At 34.7% G+C, this 27263-nt stretch overlaps 1 protein-coding gene across 4 annotated transcripts in view; it reads left to right on the forward strand.

Moving 5' to 3' along the window:
- Nucleotides 1–27263, forward strand: part of SSBP2 (single stranded DNA binding protein 2) — a 330775-nt gene that overhangs the window by 250396 nt on the left and 53116 nt on the right. For all 4 annotated transcript variants that reach the window (XM_032156927.2, XM_032156925.2, XM_032156928.2 and 1 more), the window contains 3 exons: nucleotides 7429–7488; nucleotides 22915–22981; nucleotides 23707–23777. In XM_032156927.2, coding sequence (XP_032012818.1) covers nucleotides 7429–7488; nucleotides 22915–22981; nucleotides 23707–23777 — 198 coding nt within the window. The remainder of the gene's footprint in view (nucleotides 1–7428; nucleotides 7489–22914; nucleotides 22982–23706; nucleotides 23778–27263) is intronic.

Genomic DNA, 27263 nt, shown 5'->3' on the forward strand with positions numbered 1-27263 from the left:
TAAACTTTAAAAAGTTAAACTTCCTTCTTGAACATGTTTCTAAAAGGCATCTTCAAATAAAATTGCATAAGTAGTATTTTATTATATGTGTATAACACAGAACTTGCAAAACTTCAAGTGAGTAATTTTGTGAAGTAAGAAGTCTTTTGTTAGGTAAATGGTCACTTGCTAAATTGTTTTGTAAGTTTATATTTTCTTAAACCTGGTAATTATATATTTCTTACAGTCATTTAAAAAGTTTTGGCCGGGTGCTGTGGCTCACACCTGTAATCCCGGTATTTTAGGAGGCCTAGGCAGGTGGATCACCTAAGGTCAGGAGTTCAAGACCAACCTGGCCAACATGGTGAAACTTTGTCTCTACTAAAAATACAAAAATTAGCCAGGCGTGGTGGCACATGCCTGTAGTCCCAGCTACTCAGGAGACTGAGGCAGGAGAATCACTTGAACTCAGGAGGCGGAGGTTGCAGTGAGCCGAGACTGTGCCAGTGCACTTCAGCTTGGGCAACAGAGTGAGACTCCGTCTCAAAAAAAAAAAAAAGTTTTAAAACTTCTAGGTTTTCAAATTTGGAAGCTAATTTCACATGAATAATTTTATCCTCAAAAAAGTCCAAAGTTACTTTAAATTAGATAAGTCCTGTATAATTGTGTGTTTTAGAATTGTACCTCAGACTTCAAAGTTTTCTGATATGTAAACTGTCCTAAATGTTAATTTGTTCATTCTAAGGAAATTAGTGTTATTCTTTTCTTCATCATTGATTGTTCTAAATTGTGCTCATAAAATAAAAGATAGAATGTAGAAAATGCTTAGCGATTGACATTTTAGAGGGTTTTTTTACTTTTTAATGATTTTTAATTTCTTTATTAATTTATACTGAAAGACTAAGATTTAAAGAGCTTTTAAAGCCAAGATGAGATATAATGAGATACAAGGTGAGATATAATGAGATGTAAAGTAAGATATAATGAGATATAAGGCGATTTATATATTGCTACATCAATTTTAGGTATTCTAAGAAATGCTGGCCTCATTTTAACAATTAATTATCTTGACATTAAGATAGTTGTTGCTCTGATAGTATTTTGTATTCTTTCCTCTAAAGTGCAGTTCCTTCATATCAGAGTATATGTTATACCACAGTGTACTAAATCCTCTATGATAAGTGGTATAAATAAAGTGCTGATGAAGTAGGGGAAATGGAGGCTATAGAAATTCTTTAAAGAGAGAGGAGTGTTTCAAAACTGGCCCTTGGGGAATTAATTACTTGGCAGAGAAAGGCGAGTACAGTGTAATCCCCAGGAATAGAGAATATTCTGGTGTTGGGGAATCATATTTATATGGAATTTTTAGATTCTATTGACAATGTTAGAAAATATTAACAAAATTAACATTTGAGCAATGTGTCATTTAAGATGTACAGTTTTATCATATATATCTTAAAAGCAGTTAGGACTTAAAATAGTTTGTATCACCAGTAATTTCAGGTAAATAATTTATAAAACGGTTTCATTAAGGGCCTGGGACCTTCAAAAAGAAAAGACTTCGACTGAGGGGTCTACCTTTAACTAATATGAAGATGAGAAAGAGCTGGTTCCTTCTAATTCTTAGGGAATTGAGATAAAAAGCTAAGGGCTTATGAAAGATCAAAATAAGGAGAGGGGCAACTACTGCTTTTGTGCTAGCAGAAAGGACAAGAAATAAAGGAAAATCTCTTTTAGGAAACTAGAAGTCTAAAATTCCCTGAATAATTCTTGATGTAATAGGAAAATAATTATTTAAAACATAATGGCATTCATTCTGAAGTAAATTATGATTCTAAGTGGTGTAATTTTTCCTCCAAAAGACTACTTGGAGGAAATGAGCTGAACATTTCGTTTGTGTTTCTATTTTTTTTTTCATTTTGTCACCAAATATTTATTAATTTTCTTGGCTTGTATATACTTTTATTTCTTCTACTTTGGGTTATTCCATTTATTTTAGACTGTTTTAGTTTGGGCTGCTATAATAAAATGCGATCGATGAGGAAGTTTAATCAACAGAAATTTATTCTTCGGAGTTCAGAAGGCTGGGAAGTCCAAGATCAAGGTGCCAGCCAATTTGACTCCTGGAGAGGACCCTCCTCCTGGCTTGCAGATGGCCATAATGCTCACATGGCAGAAAGAAAGAGATCATCTCTCTTGTGCCTCTTTTTACAGGAGTACTAATCCCATTCATGAAGGCTCCACCCTCATGACTTAATTACTTCTCAAAGGTCCCACCTCCAAATACCATCATATTGGAGATTAGGATTTCAATATATTAATTTTGTGCAGACATAAACATTCAGTCCGTAGCATACATAGATCACTAGAACATGTAGAAATGAGAATTTATACCTATAAATGTAGTTTCCGTATGTCAGAGTACTAACTATGCTACCCAATTTCTCTTATAAAGTAAATAAGCTTACCTTATGAGTTTTTCCTAATTTTGAAACTTTTTTAAAAGCATAGCCTTGATCTTCAGTATTCATAGCACTACATGTTCTATCAAATAGGGATGATGTAATATGACTTTTGAGGAAAGACACCAGATTGAAATATTATTTTCCCTGGATTTTCATTGATACTCGCCATTTGGTGAAGAGAACATTCTATTTGTCTCAGATTAGTGGACTGATGTAGAAAAGAATTTTTATAGAAAATTGTTTTTCCTATTAATTATAAGACTGTGAACCTTGAAAAATCCTAATCAGAGGGCAGTCATTTTTATCTTCCTTGTTCACTGATATATCTAGCCACTTAGAACAGTGCCTTTGTGAGTGTTTAATAAATATTTGATGAGCAGGACATGATGGTTCATACCTGTAATTCAGCACTTTGGGAAGTCAAGGCAGGAGAATCACTTGAGCCCAGGAGTTTGAGACCAGTCTGGGCAGCAGAGCGAGACACCATCTCTACAATTTTTTTTTTTTTTTTTTTTGAGATGGAGTCTCACCCTGTCACCCAGGCTGGAATGCAATGGCATGGTCTTGGCTCACTGCAACCCCCACCTCCCAGGTTCAAGCAATTCTCCTGCCTCAGCCTCCCAAGTAGCTGGGACTACAGGTGCATGCCACCACATCTGGTTAATTTTTTGTATTTTTTACTAGAGATAGGATTTCACTATGTTGGCCAGGATGGTCTTGAACTCGTGACCTCATGATCCACCCACCTTGGCCTCCCAAAGTGTCGGGATTACAGGCGTGAGTCACCACGCCCGGCCTGCAATTTTTTTTTTTAATACCCAGGTGTGGTGTTGTGTACCACACCTGTAGTCCCAGCTACTCAGGAGGCTGAGGTGGAAGGATTACTTGAGCCTGGGAGGTTGAGGCTGCAGAGAGCCATGATCATGGCACTGCACTCCAGCCTGGACAATGGAGCAAGACCCTGTTAATCCGTCTATCTATCTGTCTGTCTATCTATCTATCTATCTATCTATCTATCTATCTATCTATCTGTTTTGTTCATTCAAATATATATATGTTTTTGAATATATATATGTTTTTGAATATATATATATATGTGTTTTTGAATGAACAAATTTCTACCATACTTTCTCATTGATAGGTGTAGCTTTTTTATTCTCCTAATTGACCTTTAATCTGACACAACAAAGAGGACTGTTGTGTTTTGGGATATTTAATCTTTAGGTTTTTCTTTTTCTTTATGAAGCATGGTAATAATTTTCTTTAGCTCCTTGATGAAAATGGTTTGTGCCTTAGGAACATATGCCTTCATCCCCACTCCCTGCCTCACCCACACACACTTCAAATATTTATAGCTATCTACATTATACTAATCTTTATATTTAAATGTAATACTAAAAATAATTAACACAGAATCATTGGTTCCTTATTTTAAAACGGACTTTAGAAGTCACCTGCTTTAACTCTCTCATTTTAAGGTTGAGAAGACTAAAGCCCTGAAAGATGATTAGCTCAGGGACACTGCTAATTAATAAAGGTACAGAAACTAAAACCCAGGTCTTTGACTCCCAGTCAAATGTTATTTCCACACACGTTACAAATAATCCTTTCTGGGGAAGGCTTTTTTCCAGTTAAAACACTGATTCACCATCATGATACCTTCAAACAAGTATTTGTTACTCAAACTTAAGGAAAAAAAAAAAAAAGAATGTTGCCCCAAACATAAAGAGTAAACACATTTTAAGAGCCAAACACTCTTTTCTGCCTGTTTTTTTTGTTTTGTTTTGTTTTGTTTTGAGAAAGAGTCTTGCTCTGTCACCCAGGCTGAAGTGCAGTGGCATGATCTTGGCTCACTGCAACCGACGCCTCCTGGGTTCAAGCGATTCTCCTCCCTCAGCCTCCCAAGTAGCTGGGATTACAGGCGTGTGCCACCAAGCCCAGCTAATTTTTTGTATTTTAGTAGAGATAGGGTTTCGTCATGTTGGCCAGACTGGTCTCAAACTCCTGGCCTCAAGTGGTCTGCCCACCTCGGCCTCCCAAAGTGCTGGGATTACAGATATGAGCCACCTCGCCCAGCCCAAAGACTCTTGAAGAACCTGTTCTTCTCAGATTGCTAAAGCAGGGAATACTGACATGACTGTCAATAGATATAATTTATATTAGCATAGTCTCTTGGACAGATTAGCATTTTACCATAAAATAATTAAAATTGGGGTTAACATTTTGAATTTCATTTGAAAGCAAATTGACTTCTGAATAGTGAAGTACAGATATTAGTGCAGATTATTCTCAGTTGCTAGTATGCAAACTCTTTTGGATTCTGTTGCTGTGTCTACGCAAGCTAATTCACTAGGCAGTTGAGGACTTAGGTGGTTATCTAGATAAGATCAGTCTGAATACTAAGCCGTATGTTATAACAACACTAATTTTGTATTAAAAATAATTTAACCATAGTAATCTTATATTTCAGGTAAAAATAGTGGTTTTTAGCTATATTAACCGATTGTTTTGTCTTTTTGTGCTTCAATTGTGTAAAGATTAGAATTTATAAGCGGTTTTCTATTTTTTTTTTTTTTTGGCCTCCAAAAACACGTACAAATTTGAACTTCTTAAAGGATGACATGTAAGAGCAGTAATTGACTAAAAATAGAATCTGTCTCTTTCTCTCGATCTCATTTTGTAGTAACCTGCGGGTTCCCAGCTAGCACATACACTGACCCTCCCTCACAGCAGCTCCTTCACAGGGCCTCAGTCAGGTAGGAAGGTATAGACAGTTCCATTAACATACACTCATTCACAGTGCCATCCATTTGGGGAAAAAAAATTCTCCTTTCACATATGCCACTAAATAAACACTATATCATCTTCTTACATTCAGATCAACACGCAAATCTCAAGTGTTCTTCTATTTCAAGTGAGGCACTTCTAAATATTTATCTCAACATTTGGTATTTAGTAATATTTTTCACATAATTTTACCTTGTATTCTACTTCAAAGTGGTTGTATTACAGACAAAAATTATTAGTAACCTATTTTTATGTCTCCACGTTTCAAAAACTAAATTGATACTATATTTTGAATTAATGACTATGTCATAAAACATCATTTTGTAAAAGAAAGACAGCCATTATAAAACTAATGATACAATATTTATTAAATTTTTTAAATGAGTCCAGAATTAAAAAGACAGCTTCATAGGTGAGATTAGGTGATTTATAAAGGAAAGAGAAAATAACAGAGAGAGTGTGAATATTAGAATAAGCTTCTAGTTGACAGTACATAACTAACTTATCCAATTTATGGTAGAGTTTCAAAATGATAAATGAGAGACAACTTTAATCAAATATGTGAAAACTAAACATTTTTAAAATCAACTTTGTTGAAATTGGAAAATCTCCTTAAGTTTTATCAGCTGGAGGTGACAATACTACCTGAATAATCTACTGTTTCTGTCCATATAAAATGAACTGCTGGAAGCACTTTTACATATAAGAACACAGTGAACAAAAAGCCAAATTGCTCACTTAATTGTGAAGCTCCTTTTGCTGGTTTGTCAGACTCTGCAAAAGATACTATACGAAAAATCTATACAGCATTAATTAGGATTTTATTTTTTAGAGGCTCCTTTTAAAACAGCTCTGGAAAACATGAGTAGCCATGTCCTCCAAGCCTAATTTCTAAAAATATTTGTAGAAAATACATTCTACATGTAGGATTTAATTCTGTAATGCACTGTAAATGATTTCCCCAAACCTTTGTCTACTTGCTGTATATTACTTCTTAATTCATATTAATTCATTCTTAATATCTTAATAACATTCAACCCGTTAGATTTGATATTTGCTTATATTACATGTAAGAAACATCTTACATTTAAGTAATTATGTGTTGAGATGTAATTAAACAAAATTATAATTTTTCTGTTGTTTCTAGAAAAATAAATAAAAAATCAAATTTTAAATAATTTAATAAACTTATAAAATTTTGGTGCCTAAGTCTGGATGATCAAAAATAGTCTCTTTTTAGCTAAACATTTCACATTTAACTGTTGATTTTCAGATACTTTTCAGACAATTTCCAGACTGACAGATTCAGTACATCTTAGGAGCCTCTGACTCATCCAGCAACATAAATTAACTTGACTTTTAATATAAGACCATTTTTTTCTTTTGTTAAAAAGATATGCTTCATAATCAGCTAGGGTCAAAATATGCAAAGACATTTCAACTTTAAAATTTGTAGTCAATTTTTTTTTTAAAGAAATGAAGTATTACTGTGTTGCCCAGCCTGGAGTGCATTGGCTGTTTATGACCATTGGCATGGTCATCATGCACCACAGCCTCTAACTGTTGAGCTCAAGCAGTCCTTTGGCCTCAGCCTCCCGAGTAGGTGGGACTATAGGTGTGTGCCACCACACCCACAGAGTCCATTTTGAACTATAAGAAACCCATGATGAGGAAAAGCCAAAGCTTTTTTGACTACAAATGACCCTTGGAAAAGAAATTTATTTATCATTTTAAACAAAGCTATAAAAGATGAAATTTGGCAATTTTAAAATTATTAAAGGAATTGATAACCAAACCAAACAATTCAATCAGAAGTATCTATTTAGAACCTAATAACATAGGCAGTAAGCTGCCTCCAGAGGTCCTTTTTAAGATTAAATTGCCTGCTTCTTTACCTTATTTTTTGCCACTAGATATTATTGCCTTAATAATTCACATTTTTAAAGATTTTGCTATAGTTACTTTAGTCAGCTTTTATGTTTTTACATTTTCTTTGGAAAATTTTCTAGATAGTCTACAAAATAAGTAATGGGATGGTAATTTTTCTTAAAAGCATTATGCTGAAAGCAGCCCAAAGTACATTGATTTGTGATTTGATTAATTCTAAAATTTTTTTAAGTAGTTTATTTTCAGATCTGTATTTTACATTGTACTGTTTTTTGTTTTGTTTGTTTATTTGTTTGTTTTACTTCAATAGCCTTTTATGTCACCTCGGTACCCTGGAGGTCCAAGGCCCCCATTGAGGATACCTAATCAGGTAAGATTTATGTGCTATTTAAGTTTTTTATAAGAATCAAAGATCTTGAAAATGTCACATATATTTATCATCCTATAAAAATAAGAAATTCTCCTTTTTCTGTGCTGTTTAATGCTATTTCTAGTCATATATCATCTGCTTCAAGGGTTGGCAAACTACAGCTCATAAGCTAGCTATTTTTTGTAAATAAAGTTTTATTGAAAAACATCCACACAGATCCATTTCTGTATTGTCTGTGACTACTTTTACACTACAATACAGATTTAAGTGGTCATGGCAGAGACCATATGTGGCCGGCAACCCTGAAATATTTACTATTTGGATCTTTACAGAAAAAAGTTTGCCCATTCTTGGAGTCTACCTTATACTTTGAACCTAATTTTAAAAACTTGTATAATTTTGGTAAATGCTGATTATCCTCCCGTTTAAAGAATGGCAATAAAGACAAAAAACCAAACCGCATGTTCTCACTCATAGGTGGGAATTGAACAGTGAGAACACATGGACACAGGAAGGGGAACATCACACACCAGGGACTGTTGTGGGGTGGGGGGAGGGGGGAGGGATAGCATTAGGAGATATACCTAATGCTAAATGACGAGTTAATGGGTGCAGCACACCAACATGGCACATGTATACATATGTAACAAACCTGCACGTTGTGCACATGTATCCTAAAACTTAAAGTATAATAATAATAAAAAAAAATAGCAAAGGACCTGAAGATATAAAAATGGCCAACAGGTATAGTGTATGAAAAGGTGCTCAATATCACTAATCATAAGGAAATGCAAATCAAAATCACAATGAGATATCACCACACAGCTGTAAGGATGGCTATTCTCAAAAAGACAAGAGGTAAGAAGTGTTACCAAGTATGTAAAGAAAAGGGAACTTTTGTACACTGTTGCTGGGAAAGTAACTTGGTACAGCCATTATGGAAAACAGTATGGAGATTCTTCAAAAAATTAAAAATTGAACTACCATACAATACAGCAATCCCATTTCAAGGTATATATTCAAAGGAAATGAAATCAGTATCTTGAAGGAATATCTGCATTCCCATGTTCATTACAGCATTACTCAAAATAGCCAACATATGGAATAAACCTGTTTATCGGTGAATGAATGGATATAAAAAATGTGTGTGTGTGTATATATATAATATATAATATAATATATATATATTATTTGGCCATAAACAAGAAAGAAATACTGCCATTTGCAACAACATGGATGAACCTAGAAGACATTAGCAGTGAAATAAGTCAGACACAGAAAGAAAAATATTGTATGATCTCACTTATATGTAAAATCTTAAAAGGTCAAACTCATAGAAGCTGAGTAGAGCAGTGGTTGCCAGAGGCTAGAAAGTCAGGGAAATAGGAGGGTGTTGATCAAAGGGCATAAATTTTCGGTTTTAAGATGAACAAGTTCTGGGAATCTAGAATAAAGCATGAGTGGTGATGGATGTGTTATAATTTGATTGTGATAATAATTACATAATGTATAGGTATGTCAAATCATCACATTGTACAACTTAAATATATAGAATCTTTGCTAATGAAATATTTTTTAAAAAATGAAGTTTAATAATATTTAAAAAAAGAATAAAATTTTCCATGAACATACTTTTGTTTACTTTCATATAATATAGTTTCAATATCATGGCTCTAGCATCATACAAATTTTATCCAATTGTAATGGCAGATTAGGCAAATAATTAGCTGCTTCTAGAAGAGATAGATCTGTTAATAAATATTTAACAATAAAATCTTCCAACATTTTAATCTACAAGAGCTCTAAAATTTCATAATGTTTTGTTCTCAAATAGCTTTTTATTAATATCGTATTTGCTGAAGAGAATAAAATACAATTTTTACTCACAAAGAATTTGTAGTTTAGTTTTAGGATACAGGCACTGTGTATGTATATAACCCGAGAAGAAATTAAATGCTCAACACTATGGAATACTTGTGTCAAGATAATCGTCTTGTCTCTTTCTCTAATTCTGTTATTTGTATACCTAGCTTTATCCCATGTTTAAAGTAAACCCCGTTATTACAATAAGTTCTGTTTTTCATTCATACTCTCTTTCCATTTCCACTTTCTTCCCTACCAAAAATGTAACAAGAAAGTTAAAATTACTAATTTACTTGACAGCAGCAGAATTCTGCTTCTCCTCTCCTAACTCTTACTGAAATTATGCTGTCTTTGAGGCGTCTCAATCTGCTGGTGCTCTCTGCTTCTAGTGCACAGCAGAAAGTGCCAGCACCCAGATTCACCCCCAGGGGAGAACTTTCAGTAGGAAGCAGTGCTGGGTCATCTCATGATAACAGTGCTTGGCGGTCTTCCTCACATTAGCAGCTGGAGCATTTTTCTCCTATAGACCGAATCTGCATTCAGTACATCGGGCCAGGGGAAGATGGCATAAAATAGGAAAGGGAAGTGCACAGATGCCAAGTGTTACAACATACGGGAATTTTATTTTCTCTGTGGGTAAACCTGTATATATTGACAGTCAGATCTACTTATATAGGTGCCTGAGTCTTTTAAATTTCTTTTTAAAGAAATGTGCATCTCTTATTGGAGGCTTCATGGTTTTTTAGACATTCCGTCCATAGCTTTGTATATTATATAAGTCTAGGAAGTTCCTAAAAATCTGAATTAGGGAAATGTGAAATTCTAGTATAAGTGTGTTATTAGAATTTTTGACCTCATATATTGTGTATCAATGTTGAAAATGTGATAAAATTATTGGAATTGTATTCAAGTGACATTATTGAAATGCCTGCCATGTATAAGATACTATCCTAGGTTCCATATCCTAGGTTCTGTAGAGACTAACAAAATGAACACGTTCAAGACGAGGTTATTGGTAGGAATGTAAAATTGTAAACCTAGATTGTTGAAAAATTTTACAAACAGGTATTTAATGTCTTTGAATTTTCAAAAGAGACAATTAAAAAATTAAAGATGATAAAAAGTTTTTATATAGGCTCTCTTTCCTCAAGAATCATAAATAGTCTTTACCTAAATGTATTTTAAAACAATTGTACTCTTCTCTCAGGGATTCTTTTTGTCCATTCCCACCACCACTCCAGTGCACACACATACATACACATTTAGTTAAGCTTCATTAATTCAAACAGCTATCATCCAAACTTATAATAATTTACATTTATACTATTTTTTAAAAAAGAGTTGTGTTAATAATATAAATAATACTGTTTTAGGAAATGTTTAACCTAGTTAGGAGCATGAACCTTTCAAGCATAAACACGGTTTCTCAATTTTGTTCTGTAGTCATTAAAGTAGAATGGGCAAAACTATTTTTGGTGATTAACTGGAATGTTGTAGATAAAAACACAAATGTGGCCAGGCATGGTAGCTCACATCTGTAATCCCAGCACTTCAGGAGGCTGAAGCAGGAGAATCACCTGAGCCCAGGAGTTTGAGATCAGCCTGGGCAACATAGGAAGACCTGGTCTCTAAAAAATAAACAAATAATAAAATTTTAAAATCCACAGATGTGTTTATTTTTAAATTTAGTTTTCATGTTAATTGGTCATAAACTAATGACATTATGTTTTCTTAAGAGTTTGTGTCTAAGGAAATCGAAATAGTAACCTCGTCAGTAGTGCTGACTAATCATTTTTAATATGTAAAAGACATCCCTTTAATAAACAGATTTTACTCAATTTGTAATTACTAACGATTAGACTACAGATTTAAATTTGAGTTCCCCTGAAACCATTTTTATGGTTCTGGATTAAATCCATAAGGGTGTATATTCTTTGTATATGTATAGTACTGGGTATTGGAATATGATATGATGTCACTATGTTGTAAAAATATAGGAAGGGGTAATAATGTCTAAAATGATGAAAGGAAAATAAAATTACAAAACTGTGCAATATAGCAGAGGATAAATATATATGACGAAACATGAAACATAGAAGTTAAATCTACAAAATATATTTGACTATACAATTTTACATTGGAATTGGTTCAACTCTCAGAAGGGGTCTTTGTTATTGAAGCATCTATAACCTGGAACTGAGCAAGTCTTTATCCTTCTCATGGCTAAAATATCCAACCAGAAAAATTCACAGTATTCATTCAACACTGTCTTGAGGAAATCAAGACAGCCAGAAATACAGATGATGTCAATGATATGAGTGACACCAAAAATAATTTAACTGTAGATCTATTGATCCTATAGAATTTAGAAACTTTATCCTCTGTTTCTTAAGATTCCTGAAACACTGTCAGCAGATATATGGAATGAAAAACATTGTTAATTCTGTTGCCCATTTTGTACTCTAAAGTTGAATTTGGCATTCTACAAACACACTACATCTGACCATTCTACTGAAATCTTCAGATATTTGTGCAATAATAGATGAGTGGTTAAATAAATTATGGTATATTGAAATGATGAAATAGTATGTACATAGTAAAAATCATGTTATAGAATTAAATTTATTGAGATGATAAAATGTTGTATCTGTTTAATATGTTAGTGATTAATGATTAAAAGCATAAAGTAGCCTCTTTGGCTGGTTTAGAATACCCCTTTCTATTATTGGGAGCTCCTTATTTTTTATTTTTATGATAATTACACTAACATATTTAAATTATTATTTCAAATCCAACAAGGCAAGATTAAAATATATTATTTTCTTATGACTTTGAATTTTGAGTTTATCCTGAGATATATATCTTTTTCTAATTATGTTCTACCTTTGTAGGGAAAGAAAATTAACAAACAAAATTATTCTTATCCTTCTCAAACCAAGAAAATTTTGCGTAGTGAATCCTATTCAGTCTTACTCAATTTAAGTTATAGTTTTGTGGAGGTTTTATGATACAATTAAGTTATAGTTTTATGGAGGTTTTATGATACAACTTTCACTTCTTTTGCCAAAACATACCTCATTATCTTATAGTCATTTTGTCACAGATATACCCTTTTTGGATAAGTCAATACATAGAATACATTGCCATATATTTGGATAGAAACTTCACAGGGCTATCCAAAATCACTCTCAGAAATATTGTATCATTCAACAGATACTTGTTGAGGTTTGCTGTGTCCCAGGTACCATTCTAGATGTGGGGGAGGTACCATTCTAGATGTGCGGGATACATTGGTGAACAAACGAATGAAAATCTCTCTTGTGGAGCTGACATTCTAATGCAGCACTGCCCAATAGAACTTTCTGGGATGATGGAAATATTTTATACCTGCATTTATCATATGCAGTAGTTTTACTACTTGAGCACTTGAGATAGGACTAGTGTGACTGAAGAACTAAATTTTTAATTAAGTTAATTTTAATTAAATTTAAATTGCTGCATGTGGTAAAGAGCTTTTAATTTGAACACAGTTGCAGTTGTTGAAATACAGAAAACAGAAAAGTATAAATGTGTGTGTGTGTATATATATATATATTATATATATGTCCAATGGTGAGTTGTGCTATAGAGACAAACATCTTCCTACGCTAAATTTAATATCTTTTGTGTTGATATTGTCGTTTTAGAGGAATAAAATGACAGTGGTGTTGAAAGGACCTAAATGCGTCCAGCATCTTAGGTCCAAAAGCCAGCAATGTGTAACTTAGAGCAAGTCGCTTAGATTTCTGGGTTTTGGTTTTCTTACCTGTAAAATAGGAGTGGATGTGGGTATTTCTAAAGGCTCTTCTAGTTCTGATATTTAATCATTATGGGCCCATAAAAAATTTGGTACATCAAAATTGTTACTGAATTAAATCTTAAAGCTTTGAGAAATTCACCATTTTTTCAGCATCAATGAGCATTTAGTCTCCATGAGTAAACTATATAATGGTAGTCAAGGAAATATACAGGCATACCTCATTTTACTATGCTTCACAGATATGTTTTTTACAAATTAAAGTTTTATGGCACCCTGCATTGAGCAAGTCAGTAAGTGCCATTTAGCCAACAGCGTGTGCTCACTTTGTGTCTCTGTGTCACGTTTTGGTAATTCTCATAATATTAAATTTTTTCATCATATCTCTTACAGTGATCACTGATTCTGATGTGACTATTGTAATTGTTTTGGGTTGCCACAAACCATGCCCATACAAGACAGTGAACTTAATTCATAATTCTGTATGTTCTGACTGCTCCACCGACCAGCCACTCCCTGACCACTGTTCCTCTCCTTGACTTCCCTATTCCCTGAGACACAGCAGTATTGAAATAGGGCCAATTGATAACCCTAAAATGGCCTCTAAGTGTTCAAGTGAAAAGAAGAGTCGCACATCGCTCACTTTAAATCAGAAGCTAAAAATGATTATATTTAGTGAGGAAGGCATGTCAAAAACCAAGATAAGCCAAAAGCTAGGCCTCTTGTGCCAAACAGCCATGTTAGGAATGCAGAGGGAAAGTTCTTGAAAGAATTAGAAGGTGCTACTCCAGTGAACACAGCAATGATAAGAAAGCAAAACAGCCTTATTGCTGATAGAAGAAACTTTTTATGGTCTGGACGGAAGATCAGACCAGCCACAATATTCACTTAAGCCAAAGCCTAATCCAGAGTAAGGCCTTTAGTCTCTTCAGCTCTGTGAAGACTGAGCGAGCTGAGGAAGTTGCAGAAGAAAAGCCTGAGGGTGGTAGGCAGAGATTTGTTCATGAAGTTTAGGAAAGAAGCTGTCTCCAGAATATATATACGCAAGGTGAAGCTGCAAGTGCTGATGATTTTACTGCAGAAAGTAACCCAGAAAATCTAGCTAAGATAATTGATGAAGATGACTACACTAAACTGTTGGAAGAAGATGCCATCTAGAACTTTCATAGCCATAGTCAGTCAATGCCTTCTTTAGAGCTTTAAAGGACAGGCTGATTCTCTTATTAGGAGGTAATACAACTGGTGACCTTAAGTTGAAGCCAGTGCTCACGTACCATTCTGAAAAATCCTTGGTCCCTTAAAACTTACTAAATCTGGCCAGGTACGTGGCTCACACCCATAATCCCAGCACTCTGGGAGGCTGAGGCACATGGATAACTTGAGATCAAGAGTTCGAGACCAGCCTGGCCAACATAGTAAAACCCCATCTCTACCAAAAAATACAGAAAATTAGCTGAGCTTGGTGGCACACATCTGTAGTCCCAGCTACTCAGGAGGCTGAGGTGGGAGAATTGCTTGAACTCAGGAGGCAGAGGTTGCAGGCAGCCAAGATTGCACCACTGCACCCCAGCCTGGGCAACAGAGGGAGACCCTGTCTCAAAAAAAAAAATTTATACTAAATCTACTCTGCCTGTCTCTTATAAATGGAAAAACAAAGCCTGGATGACAGTGCATCTTTTTTACAGCATGATTTACTGACTATTTTAAGCCCATTGTGGAGACCTACTACTCAGAGAAAAAGATTCCTTTATTTTTTACTGCTCCTTGATAACACATCTTATACCCAAGAGCTCTGATGCAGTTGTCCAAGATTAATGTTGTTTTCATTAGTCTTGAACAACTGCATCAGAGTTCTTGGGTATAAGGTAATACAACATCCATCCATGAATCAAGGAGTAATTTTACTTTCAGTTTTTTTTTTTTTTTTTTTTTTTTTAGATGTAGTTTCACTCTTGTCACCCAGGCTGGAGAGCAGTGGCTCAATCTCGGCTCACTGCAACCTCCACCTCCCAGGTTCAAGCGATTCTCCTGCTCAGCCTCCCGAGTAGCTGGGATTACAAGTGCCCGCCATCACACCCGGCTAATTTTTGTATTTTTAGTAGAGATGGGGTTTCACCATGTTGGCCAGGCTGGTCTCGAACTCCTGACCTCAGGTGATCCACCCACCTTGGCCTCCCAAAGTGTTGAGATTACAGGCTGAGCCACTGCACCTATCCAGTTCTTATTATTTAGGAAATATATTCTATAAAGCTATAGCTGCCATCTGTAGTGATTTCTCTGATGAATCTGGGGAAAGTACATTGAAAACCTTCTGGAAATAATTCACCGTTCTAAATGCCATTAAGTCCATTTGTGATTCATGGAAAGAGGTCAAAATATCAACATTAACGGGAGTTTGGAAGAAGCTGATTCAAACCCTTGTGGATGACTCTGAGAGGTTCAAGACCTGAGTGAAGGAAGTCACTACAGATATGGTGAAAATAGAGGGAGAACTAGAATTAGAAGTGGAGCCTGAAGATGTGACTGAATTGCCACACTCTCGTAATAAAACTTTGACAGATAAGGAGTTACTTCTCATGGATGAGCAACAAAAATGGTTTCTTGATATGGAATCTACTCTTTCCTGGTAAGGATGCTATGAACACTGCTGAAATGACAACAAAGGATTTAGAATTTTACATAAACTTAGTTTATAAAACAGCTTCAAGGTTTGAGAGCATTGCCTCCAATTTTGAAAGAAGTTCTACTGTGGTATCAAACAGCATCACATGCTACAGAGAAATCATTTGTGAAAGGAAGAGTCCGTCGATGCAATAAACATTGTTACCTATTTTAAGAAATTGCCACAGCTGGCTGGGCACCGTGGCTCACACCTGTAATCCCAACACTTTAGGAGGCCGAGGCGGGAGGATTGCTTGAGCCCAGGAGTTTGAGACCAGCCTGGGCAACATGATAAAACCCTGTCTCTATAAGAAATAGAGAAACATTTCAAGGTTTCACATGGCCTGGAGTGTGCCCAGGGACACCTAACTCCCAGAGGAACATGGTGATACATATTTGTGATGATGCATTGAATGGCAACGTGTATCTCAATGTTTGTGATTGTTTTCTGGGTTGTTTCTGAATATTTATTTATAATTCATTCCCTATGTGCAGCCACCCAGAGAGTTAGATAGTTCTACACTGATTTACTGAATAAACTGAGAAATAAAAAGAAAGAAGATGAAAAAAGAAAATCAATAAAAGTGTTAGGTGTTCTGATTCCTATTCCATATACTTAAATCTAGTTATGCCACAAAGCCTTTCATCCTTGCAAAATTATTTGCTTTTTATTTTATTTTATTTTTTTTTATTATACTTTAGGTTTTAGGGTACATGTGCACAATGTGCAGGTTTGTTACATATGTATCCATGTGCCATGTTGATTTCCTGCACCCATTAGCTCGTCATTTAGCATTAGGTATATCTCCTAATGCTGTCCCCGCCCCCCCCACCCCCCACCCCACAACAGTACCCGGAATGTGCTTTTTAATAATATATGGCTTGCCATAGTTTGCTCTTTTTTGAACTACTAAGATATTTCCTAAAATCAGAAAATGTGGTTTTAAATGTATTTTAAAGCTAAAGTACCAAAGTGATTTATTAAGTGCAGATAATTTTCAAATACTTGGAAATAAATATTTTATAAAACTAAAAAAAAAAAAAAAAAGAAATTGCCATAGCCATCCCAGCCTTCGGCAAACACCACCCTGACCAGTCAGCAGCCATCAAGACTTCTACAAGCCAAAAGATTACAGCTAACTGAAGCCTCAGATGATTATTAGCATTTTTTACCAACAAAATATTTTTAAATTCAGGTATATACATTGTGTTTTTAGATATAATGCTATTGCACACTTAATAGACTACAGTATGGTGTAAACAAAACATATATTCACTGGGAAACCAAAAAATTCATATGACTCTCTTAATGTGATATTCACTTTTATTGCATGGTCTTGAGCTAAACCAGTAATCTCTCTGAGGTGTGCCTGTACATCAGTTCATAAGTGCATAGAGCGTCTTGCCATTGAAGTTATGATGCATTCTTTGTGAACTAAATAATTCTTTTATGAAGCAGGCAGTTCCCCCATTCAATTATTTGTTTTAATAAATTTATATACTATTTCATTTATTTTAAATCCCTAGGATTTAAGGCACATCTTTCAGAACTTTTGGAATATGTTAATCCAGTCTTGAGCCCTGACACTGCTACTTGTGAATAGTATAACTATGGCAGACAGAAAATGGTGAAATTAGTGAAAATTAGTGAATGCCTAGGCCTGGTGAAGGGTGCTGGTCATGGGGAATGGGAAATGACTGTAGGTGGGCAATGTTCTAACATTAGAAAATGGGCAAATTTTGTGGTATTTAAATCGTGCATCAATAAAACCTTTTTAAAAATAGCATAACCATGGACAAATTAACAAATTAGTTATCTATTAAACCTCGGTTTTTTATCATTAAAAAGGATGAATAATAATAACTTTATAAGATTGTTTAAACATTGAAAGAAATACTAAAGGACTTAGCACAATTCCTGGCGCAAATGCACTGGCTCACAACTGCATATTACCATGGATATTTTGTTTGTTTTTATTAAGTACCCTCCTCATTAGTGTTATTTTTTTCTGCCAGTGTGTAGATATTTTATAAAACAAAGAATGCGGCCAGGCACAGTGGCTCACACCTGTAATCCCAGCAGGTTGGGGGGCTGGGTGGGTGGATCACTTGAGGTCATGAGTTCAAGACCAGCCTGGTCCAAAATGGTGAAACCCTATCTCTACTAAAAATACACAAATTAGCCAGGCGAGGTAGTGGACGCCTGTGATCCCAGCTACTAAGGAGGCTGAGGCAAGAGAATCACTTGAACCTGGGAGGTGTAGGTTGCAGTGAGTGAAGATCACACCACTGTACTCCAGCCTGGGTGCCAGAGCGAGACACCATCTCAAAAAAAAAAACAAAAAAAAGAACAAAGAATGCATGCCAAAATTTGTGACTAGTTAAATGAATCCGAATGGAATACCTTTAACATGTTATAAATATAGAAATAATATGTCGCAGATGTATACATTTTTCTGATATTAAAGGTTTAAAGAATGCAGTGATTACATCACTGTTGATGCGCAAAGCTACTATCTGGTCATCCCAAGGCTGATAAAAATGTTTTAAAAGTTAGAGACCTGACTTACTCTAAAAGACAAACAATGATGAGTAAAGAGTTAAATTTAGATAAAAACACTCATTTTGAAAACCAATTTGATATTGGTTAAGACTTCTGTAAGATTATGCCATATTTTTAAGTGATGAACAGAAACAAGAAAAGCTTGTCAGTTGTTCTGATATTCCAAGATATACTAGAAACAGTAAAGTTTTGAAGAAAATGGTTGCCACCAGTGATAAAACATCATTGTCTATAATGAGACAGAAGTTAAGTGTCAAAGTTCAGAGTGTATAACTAACTATTTGGAGACTTAAAAAAAGCAAGAATCTGGCCAGGCACGGTGGTTTACACCTATAATCCCAGTGCTTTGGGAGGCCAAGGCAGGAGGATCGTTTGAGGCTAGGAGTTCAAGACCTGCCTGAGCAACATAGTGAGACCCCATCTGTATAAAAAAATAAAAATAGGCCAGGTACGGTGGCTCACGCCTGTAATCCCAACACTTTGGGAGGCTGAGACGGGCTGATCGTGAGGTCAGGAGTTCAAGACCAGCCTGGCCAACACGGTGAAACCCCGACTCTACTAAAAATACAAAAATTAGCTGGGCACAGTGGTGGACGCCTGTAATCCCAGCTACTTGGGAGGCTGAGGCAGGAGAATCACTTGAATCTGGCAGGTGGAAGTTGCAGTGAGCCGAGATTGCACCACTGCACTCCAGCCTGGGTGACAGAGTAAGACTCTGTCTCAGAAAAAAAATAAATAAATAAAAATAAAAAATTAGGCAGGTGTAGGGGCATGCATCTGTAGCCCCAGCTGCTCAGGAGGCTGCAGCAGAGGATAGCTTGATCCCAGGAATTTGTGGCTGCACTGATCTATGATCACACCACTGCACTGCAGCCTGGGCAGCTGAGGGAGATCTTTTCTCTAAAAAATAAAAAAAAAGTTAATTTTTTTAGAAAGCAAGAACTTTAAGTTCACAATTGAATATAATATCAATTAGTCATACATTTTTAGTCCTCCTACATCATTTATTTATAACTTTTGACAATGTTGGCTACTTTTTCCTTCTTGAAACTCTCCTTGGGCATTCTGAGATGCTGGTCTTAGTCTTCTTCCTAATTTCATACCTATTCAGTTTCAGTTTCTTTTTTTACTTCTTGGTATTTCTAAAGAATTAAATCTTTTATCTTCTTCCTTCTCATTCTTTGAACTCAGTTTCATTCTTATGACTTTATCACTAATGATTCCTAAAATTGTCAGTCTAAACCCTATTCCTTTTATTCCCTCAATACACATTTATTATTCTGTGACAGTAGGCGCAGATAGGGTCCCTATGTTTGCGGAGTTTACAGTCTGGAGATGCAGAGAAAAAAACAAGTCATGGTACTATTTAAGTTCTCTGAAAGTGAGATATATGATCCTATAAAAACACGTGAAAAGCCCTTACCTTCTCTGCACTGCCAGGACATGGCGGGCGTGGGGGGTGGGGTGGGGGGTAGCCATGCAGAGATGGCAAGATGAAGTGGCCAGTGTGGTTGAGAGACTGGATATATTGAACAAATAAATACACTGAGTGAATAAATTAAGTAATTGTATTGAGGAATAATAAATAACTAACATAGGCCAGGTTTCCCACTGTTGAAGAAGAAAATATTCACAAACCTAGAAAGGAAGAAGGCTAAAAATAATCCTGAAGTATCAGATTGGAATTGGAGTTGTTGAGTTGATGTTGGAGAGTATGCATTTATGGTAGGTGTATATGCTATACACACACAAATAGACACAGAATTAGTCACAGATGATGGTGTGTGCATATATGCATGTACATACACACCTGCATAGATTTTCAAGCTCGGTGTTTACTGAGAGCCTAAAAATGATGCACCCAAGTAACAAGAACACCCTGAGAAGCAAGATCTTCATGCCTAAATGCTGTCCTCCACTGAAAGGAATTAGGGCCCTTTGGGGAAAGAGCTGATTCCAAGGCTAGGTCAGAAGAAGTATGAGGTGAGCCTGGAACATCTTATGCCATAAATTAAGGAAATGCTCAAAAATGGGTGTGGGTATGTTATAACACACACACACAACACACATACACACACACACACACACACACACACACACCTGAAGGCTTCTTACTAGCCAAATCTGAGATAATTTGACTATTGAAATAAATGATGATAGTAATAGATTACAACCCATCGAACAATATAGAAATCTATGACTGAGTAAATAAGTGAATAAATAAGAAAAGCTTTTCCTTATAGTGAAATACCAACTAATAAATATAAAAAGAATGATGGGCATGGAATATCTCTATTTGACAATTATCATAGTGGTTAGTTGTTAGTGGAGGCTACAGCTGATGGGTTGATAAAGAATTGATGAGGAATGGAATATTGACAATCTCAGAATAGCTTTTATACGAAAAGTAATCAATTACTGTGTAGAAACCTGCAGACACCAGCACATTCAGATGATAAAGGTTACCATCACCAGTAGTGGGGTAGATCAACATAATTTGCCCTCTAATGTGATACACTGAGAAAGGCATAGCATCATTTCTCTGGTATTCCTGCTAAGAAAATATAACTTGAGTCTAGATCATAAAGAAACATCGGACACCACGCTATAGAATTTAAGACCTGTTCTCTTTAAAATTGTTGAGGACATGATAGGTAGGGATAGAATAGACATAGACAGGAACAATAGGAATTATTCCTGCTTAGAAGAACATGAAGAGACAAGACAACTAAATGTAACGTGTCTTCCATGATGTTCTGGTACCAGAAAGGAAAAAGAAACATTATTGAGACAAATGGCAAAATTAATTGAGGTCTTGGACTTGGATGGTAGTGTTGCTGTCAATGTTGATTTCCTGACTTGAAAGGCTGTATGGTGGTTATGTAGGAAATATTCTTGTTGGGGGAATTATACTTTGCAGTATTTAGGGGTAATGAAGTATCATGTCTTCAGCTTGCTATTAAGTAGTTCTGAAAAAGATTTATGATAATAGATATGTATTTACAGAGAGAGAAAAGGAGAAAGGCTGATAAGGCAAATTCAGTAAAAAATATTAACAGTTGGCAATCTGAGTCAAGGTATTTGGAAATTCTTTGTGCATTTTCTGGAAGTTTGAAATTATACATGTGAAATTATACATGCATGCACACACACAAATATGTATACACACATATATACACAATCTGGGATAATTCCTTTGTATGTGTGTATACACACAATTATTCAATCAGCATATTTATTTGTTCAATATAACTTGCGTATGTATATATACACACACACAAATGGAAGGAGGGCTTATCCCAGATTGAGGCTACAGGGAATAATTTTGTTAGGAAGTGATCCCTAAACTGAGTTCTAAACAATGTCAGCAATAACTACTTAAGGGTCTGTAAGTTTCCTGAGAGGAGAGATTTTTTTTCAGTTTAGTTTTTATTTTGTCTTGTTTTTAGTGGTTGGCATTTAAACATTGTTGATTGAATGCATGAATAGGAAAAAAAACTGAAAGAAGTTTGGTATGGCTGGAAGTTAGAACATGAGTGTGGCAGTGGCAAGAAATTAGGCTGGAGAGGTAATCTGGGAACAGATAATATAGTAGGATCTCAATAAATATGTATTTGGTGTGCTTATAAGCAAAAGTTTTGAAAAACTACAAAAATGACTTGGGAAATGGAAGCTATCTACTTCATCCCAAGTGATAACAATTCAGGAAACAGTTCTGATCTGGCCATGTAAATTATTTAATGTTAAATTTCTTTTGAAATAGTTGAATATGTAACTAATTAGATGTAACTTTCATGCTTTAAATTAAATTAGTGAATTTTTATGGAAATTCTCACCAGTTGTCAGGATTTTCCATACATGTGTATGCTTATATACTTAAGATCAGTAGGTTTAAATCATTTATACCTTATTCCAGCTTTAAGTACTGCTGAGACAACTGTTAGAAACTTACGGTTCAGTATATACCCAGGAAACAAACCCTGTTATGTTCATATCTACCTTTGTCAGTTCTACTTTCCTTTTTCCGTACACCCAAATTGCTTATTTTATTTTCATTTTAAGTATTATTTCGCTAAATAATTTCTTAGGGAAACTGTGACTACAAAACAATTTTCATTGGTCCCTTTGCATTTTCATCCTGCTGCTATGTAATCTCAAATGAGTAAGATATTCTGTAGAAACAGGGAATTTACATGTAAGAAGCAAAATTAGCTATTTCAGTATTCTTAGTAAATTAATTTTTGGAAAAGGCGTAATACTTCTCAGGAAGAAATAGGACAGTTTTTACGTAGATCTTTGCTCCCTCAAAATGCTTATTTTATTTGTCGCAAAATTGGACAAAGTAGAATCTTTTTAGAACTAAGAACTTATTTAAGGTATATAAACCTGCAAAACTTATAAATGAATGTGAAATATAAGAAATCTTGAGAAATACTCAAATGCCTTCTTGTAATTATCATACAAGCATTTAAAGAAATTGTTAAAGCACTTATTTTATAAATATTTACAATATTGCTCTTTATTTTTCTTAATAAATTGCTAGGCACTTGGAGGTGTCCCAGGAAGTCAGCCATTACTCCCCAGTGGAATGGATCCAACTCGACAACAAGGTGACGACTCTAAAGTAAAAGGGAAATTGATGTGCAGAACCATAGAGGAAATCTTTTATCTCTTAAGGAAAATTGTATTTGTATAAGTAAATCTCCTATAGTTATACCAGTTGCATTTTTCTAGGTAACATGGCCAAATGATTTATATTTCCAGCTCACTTAATTATGCATGATAGTGAGGGTAGTGATAACATAAGAAAAAGAATACATGAAGATCCAAAAATCCATATTTTAATTAATAATTCTAAAACCTTTTATGTAACATCTAACAAGTAGGAAGCTAAGTGATAATATCACTTATTATTTCTTTTGCCTTTTTCAGATAGAGGCCTTAGCCCATCTGAAAGATGAGCAGAAGGAAAGAAGGTGCTAAGCAGCAAGGGGCCTGATTAGTTTAACAATCTCAATAACCAAATCCTTCCAGAGATACTTAGGAACCACAGATATGTAATGCTGTATTGTACTGTTCCATGGAAAGAGGAGCAAATGGTGTTAGAGAATTAATTCACCACAGAATAGAGAGAAAATTTCAGTCAAGACATTAATAGAGAGTGTGGGTAGGTAGTGGTAAGAGGTGGAAAAGTGGTCTGGAAGCCAAGGTAAGATGGTGTCAGTACTCAGACTCTTGGTAAATGAGACAATAACACCCAGGAGGGAGGAAGCTGCTAGCCTCTGGTTTAGTACTCATGCTCATTACTTTGCTAATATCTTGATACTTTTTTTAGGACATCCAAATATGGGTGGGCCAATGCAGAGAATGACTCCTCCAAGAGGAATGGTGCCCTTAGGACCACAGGTAAATAATCAGTGTATATTTACAATAGCAAAGATATGGAACCAACCCAAATGCCCATCAATGATAGACTGGGTAAAGAAAATGTGGTACATATATACTATGGAATACTATGCAGCCATGAAAAGGAATGCGATTATGTCCTTTGCAGGGACATGGATGAAGCTGGAAGCCATCATCCTCAGCAAACTAACACAGAAACAGAAAACCAAACACCACATGTTCTCCCAACAAGAACTCATGAACACAGGGAGGGGAACAACACACACCAGGGCCAGTCGGGAGGGTGGAGGCAAGGGAAGGGAGTGCATTGGGACAAATCGCTAATGCATGCGGGGCTTAAAACCTAGATGACAGGTTAATAGGTGCAGCAAACTACCATGGCGTACATATACCCATGTAACAAACCTACACGTTCTGCACTTGTATCCCGAAACTTAAAGTAAAAAAATAAATAAACAATAAAACTGAGCACTGAAAAAAATCAGTGCAGAAACCTAGATGCTGAGCTTTTTGCCTCCTTCATATATGTAAACAAACTATGTTATTTGCTGGCTATGAGAATATGCATTACAGACTTCATATAACATAGTTGTTAGACTCATGAGGACATAACATTTGTGACATGCCAAATCGATATAACAACAAACCATACTTTAACAGTGTGCTATCATTTAAGCCTTTAATTTATTTGAGAAAATACACTGTATGGAAATACATTATAATTACTATTCAAAAGGTAACTGTTACCCTTTTCTTAGTTATGCTGAGGAGATGGTTAAGTTAAATAAAACCTAGTTGGCTGGCCGCAGTGGCTCACGCCTATAATCCCAGCACTTTGGGAGGCCAAGGCGGTTGGATCACTTGAGGTCAGGAGTTTGAGACCAGCCTGGCCAACCTGGTGAAACCCCGTCTCTACTAAAAATACAAAAAGTAAGCCAGGCAAGGCGGCAGGTACCTGTAATCCCAGCTACTAGAGAGGATGAGGCAGAAGAATTACTTAAACCTGGGAGGCAGAGGTTGCAGTGAGACAAGATCGCGCCATTGCATTCCAGCCTGGGGAACAATAGCAAAAACTCTGTCTCAAAAAAAAAATTTTTAAAAATCAATAAATAAAACCCAGTTGATTGAAAATATTAAAGAGTAAGTATAAAATATGTTTCCATAAATTTTAAAGACTGTCATTGACAATTTCTTCTTTACAATCATATTTCATTATAGAATGGGAAAACAGTAGAAAACCATTTAGAAATAAACATTAAAATGGGTCTTATTGAACAAGCATAATACTATCAGTATACATCAGATGTTAGCTGACTGCTCTTTAAAATTTCCCAGAAGTATACACTGATGTTGAACCTGTCCTAGCTGTTGGTGACCTTTTAACAGTGCTGTTCCAGGATATCATGCATTTTAGCTAAAACATCCTTTTGTCTCTCTTGGGAAAACTGCTTGGGGTAGAAATTAATTTTATAATGTCATTTTTCAAAGAAACTAATTTAAAATCCAGAATTTTAAATTTCTACCTCGTGGGTCAGAGATTAACATGTCATAAAGCTGGTTAAAATAATGAACTTACTCATTTTTCCTTTCCAAGAAACAGCATTATGAGCAGTACTTTAGGAGCTTGTTTTGTATATCTACTTTTTAAAAGTTAAATTGATGTTTTGTTATGCTCCCAACAGAGTAAAAAAATTGAGAACTCAACACCCAGATAATATGACTTAGACCTACATACAATAATATATGTTGTATTGTATGTTTGTATTGTATATATGCATTATTTCTAACCAACATATAACTATGTATATTAACTATATTGAAACAAGGGGTTCATTTAGCCAGACTTTTTGGAGATGCCATATTATAGGAAAAAAACCCACCATATAAATACAGTTCCAAGGAAAGAGGAACAAATGGTGTCACATAAATATATGTGGCAGCCTCAAAACCAAAAGAAACCAGTTTCTTTTATTTAGGCTCAGTTATTTTCAATGGATTTTCTTAAGAGCTAATAAAACTCTCATTTAGATATTTGAATTATTCTTACCTATTTCTATTCATATTAGGAATGATTATACATGTTAACCAATCATCATTAAGCTATTAATAATAAGACTTTATAAGTTCCATAGGCATTTTATTGGCTAAGTATACTTTTAGTCTTTAATAAACTAAGCCAACCAATCTGGCTGTTAAAGGATTTTTTTCCAAAAGATTTTCTTAATAAATACATTTTAAATATACACAAAAACCTTGTGCCTATAATTTAGTTATTATTCTTTATTCACTTATTTTTCAGGTAGCTGCTCTTTAAATTTTTATCATCTCTATTATTAGTATTAGATTTTAATACTTCAAAAACTAGAGTCTTATTTAGGAATCAGTTTTACAGTATTTACAGCACAGTAAATTACAACAGAAAATAAGACAGTTTCTATTTCTGGTAAGCTCTTATTGATGAGTTTTAATAGCTAAGTTTATTATATGTGTCAATTCTTTAGATTTTTAAAACCAGAGAGAGTGGTTTATTTCATTTGGATTGGCAGTGTTCTTACTATTTCTGTATAATATGATGGAAATTAAGTGTTCTGGTATGAATTTACCTCAGAAATAAGAAATGCCTACAGTAACTTTTTAAAATCACAATATAAAAAGTATAAGGATTAAAGGAAATTATTTATACGTACATATCGTATGTTTAAATGAAAGCAGGAGTCATATTTATATGATAGTACAATAAAAAAAGGTCAGGTAAAATAATTTGGAATCAGGGGAATCTTATGACATATTTATTTCATAAGACCTGGTATATAAAACATATAAGCATATACATTATAAACTCTGAAATTTGTAATAATGGTTAGCTGTGTTTCTTGAGAGATAATGGAAAGACAACTCTCATAACAGACATTTAATCATACAGATGATGTCCAGGAGCAGAAGATATCTGCCTTATTTTTAGCTGTATTGTAGAAAAAGTCTGAAATATTGTCTCTAGATTTATGCACAAACAAAATACACATTTCTTTTTAACATAGATGTTACTTTCATAAGTTTTTGAGCTTAAGATCAATGTGGTACTGGAGGACAGTAGTTATCTATTAGAACAACTGAATTCCTAAAACAAAGAAATATGTAAATCTAATTATTCTTAGATTATGTTGATTTGAGCAAAGTGCACACATAGAATATAGTTAACATGTGATTAATAATGCATGTATGAAGAAATAAAGGTTTGCCCCAAATCTAGGCATATTTTTCCCTACCCCTTAATCTATTTTAAATCTAAATACAGTGGTGGTACATTATTTTTAAAGTGAAAGTATATTAGAATCCTTTCAATAAAAAAAACAAAACTACCTATTTAATCAAGAAAAATATCTTTTCTAATATCATATATGAAACCAGTTTTCTACTTGGTTTTGTAATAAGATGTACTTAGCTAACCTGTGTTCTTAAGGGCAGTAAGTGCCACGTGATTAAGCA

The sequence above is a fragment of the Hylobates moloch genome, unplaced genomic scaffold, assembly GCF_009828535.3.
Source record: "Hylobates moloch isolate HMO894 unplaced genomic scaffold, HMol_V3 SCAFFOLD_6, whole genome shotgun sequence".
NCBI classification, from domain to species: domain Eukaryota; kingdom Metazoa; phylum Chordata; class Mammalia; order Primates; family Hylobatidae; genus Hylobates; species Hylobates moloch.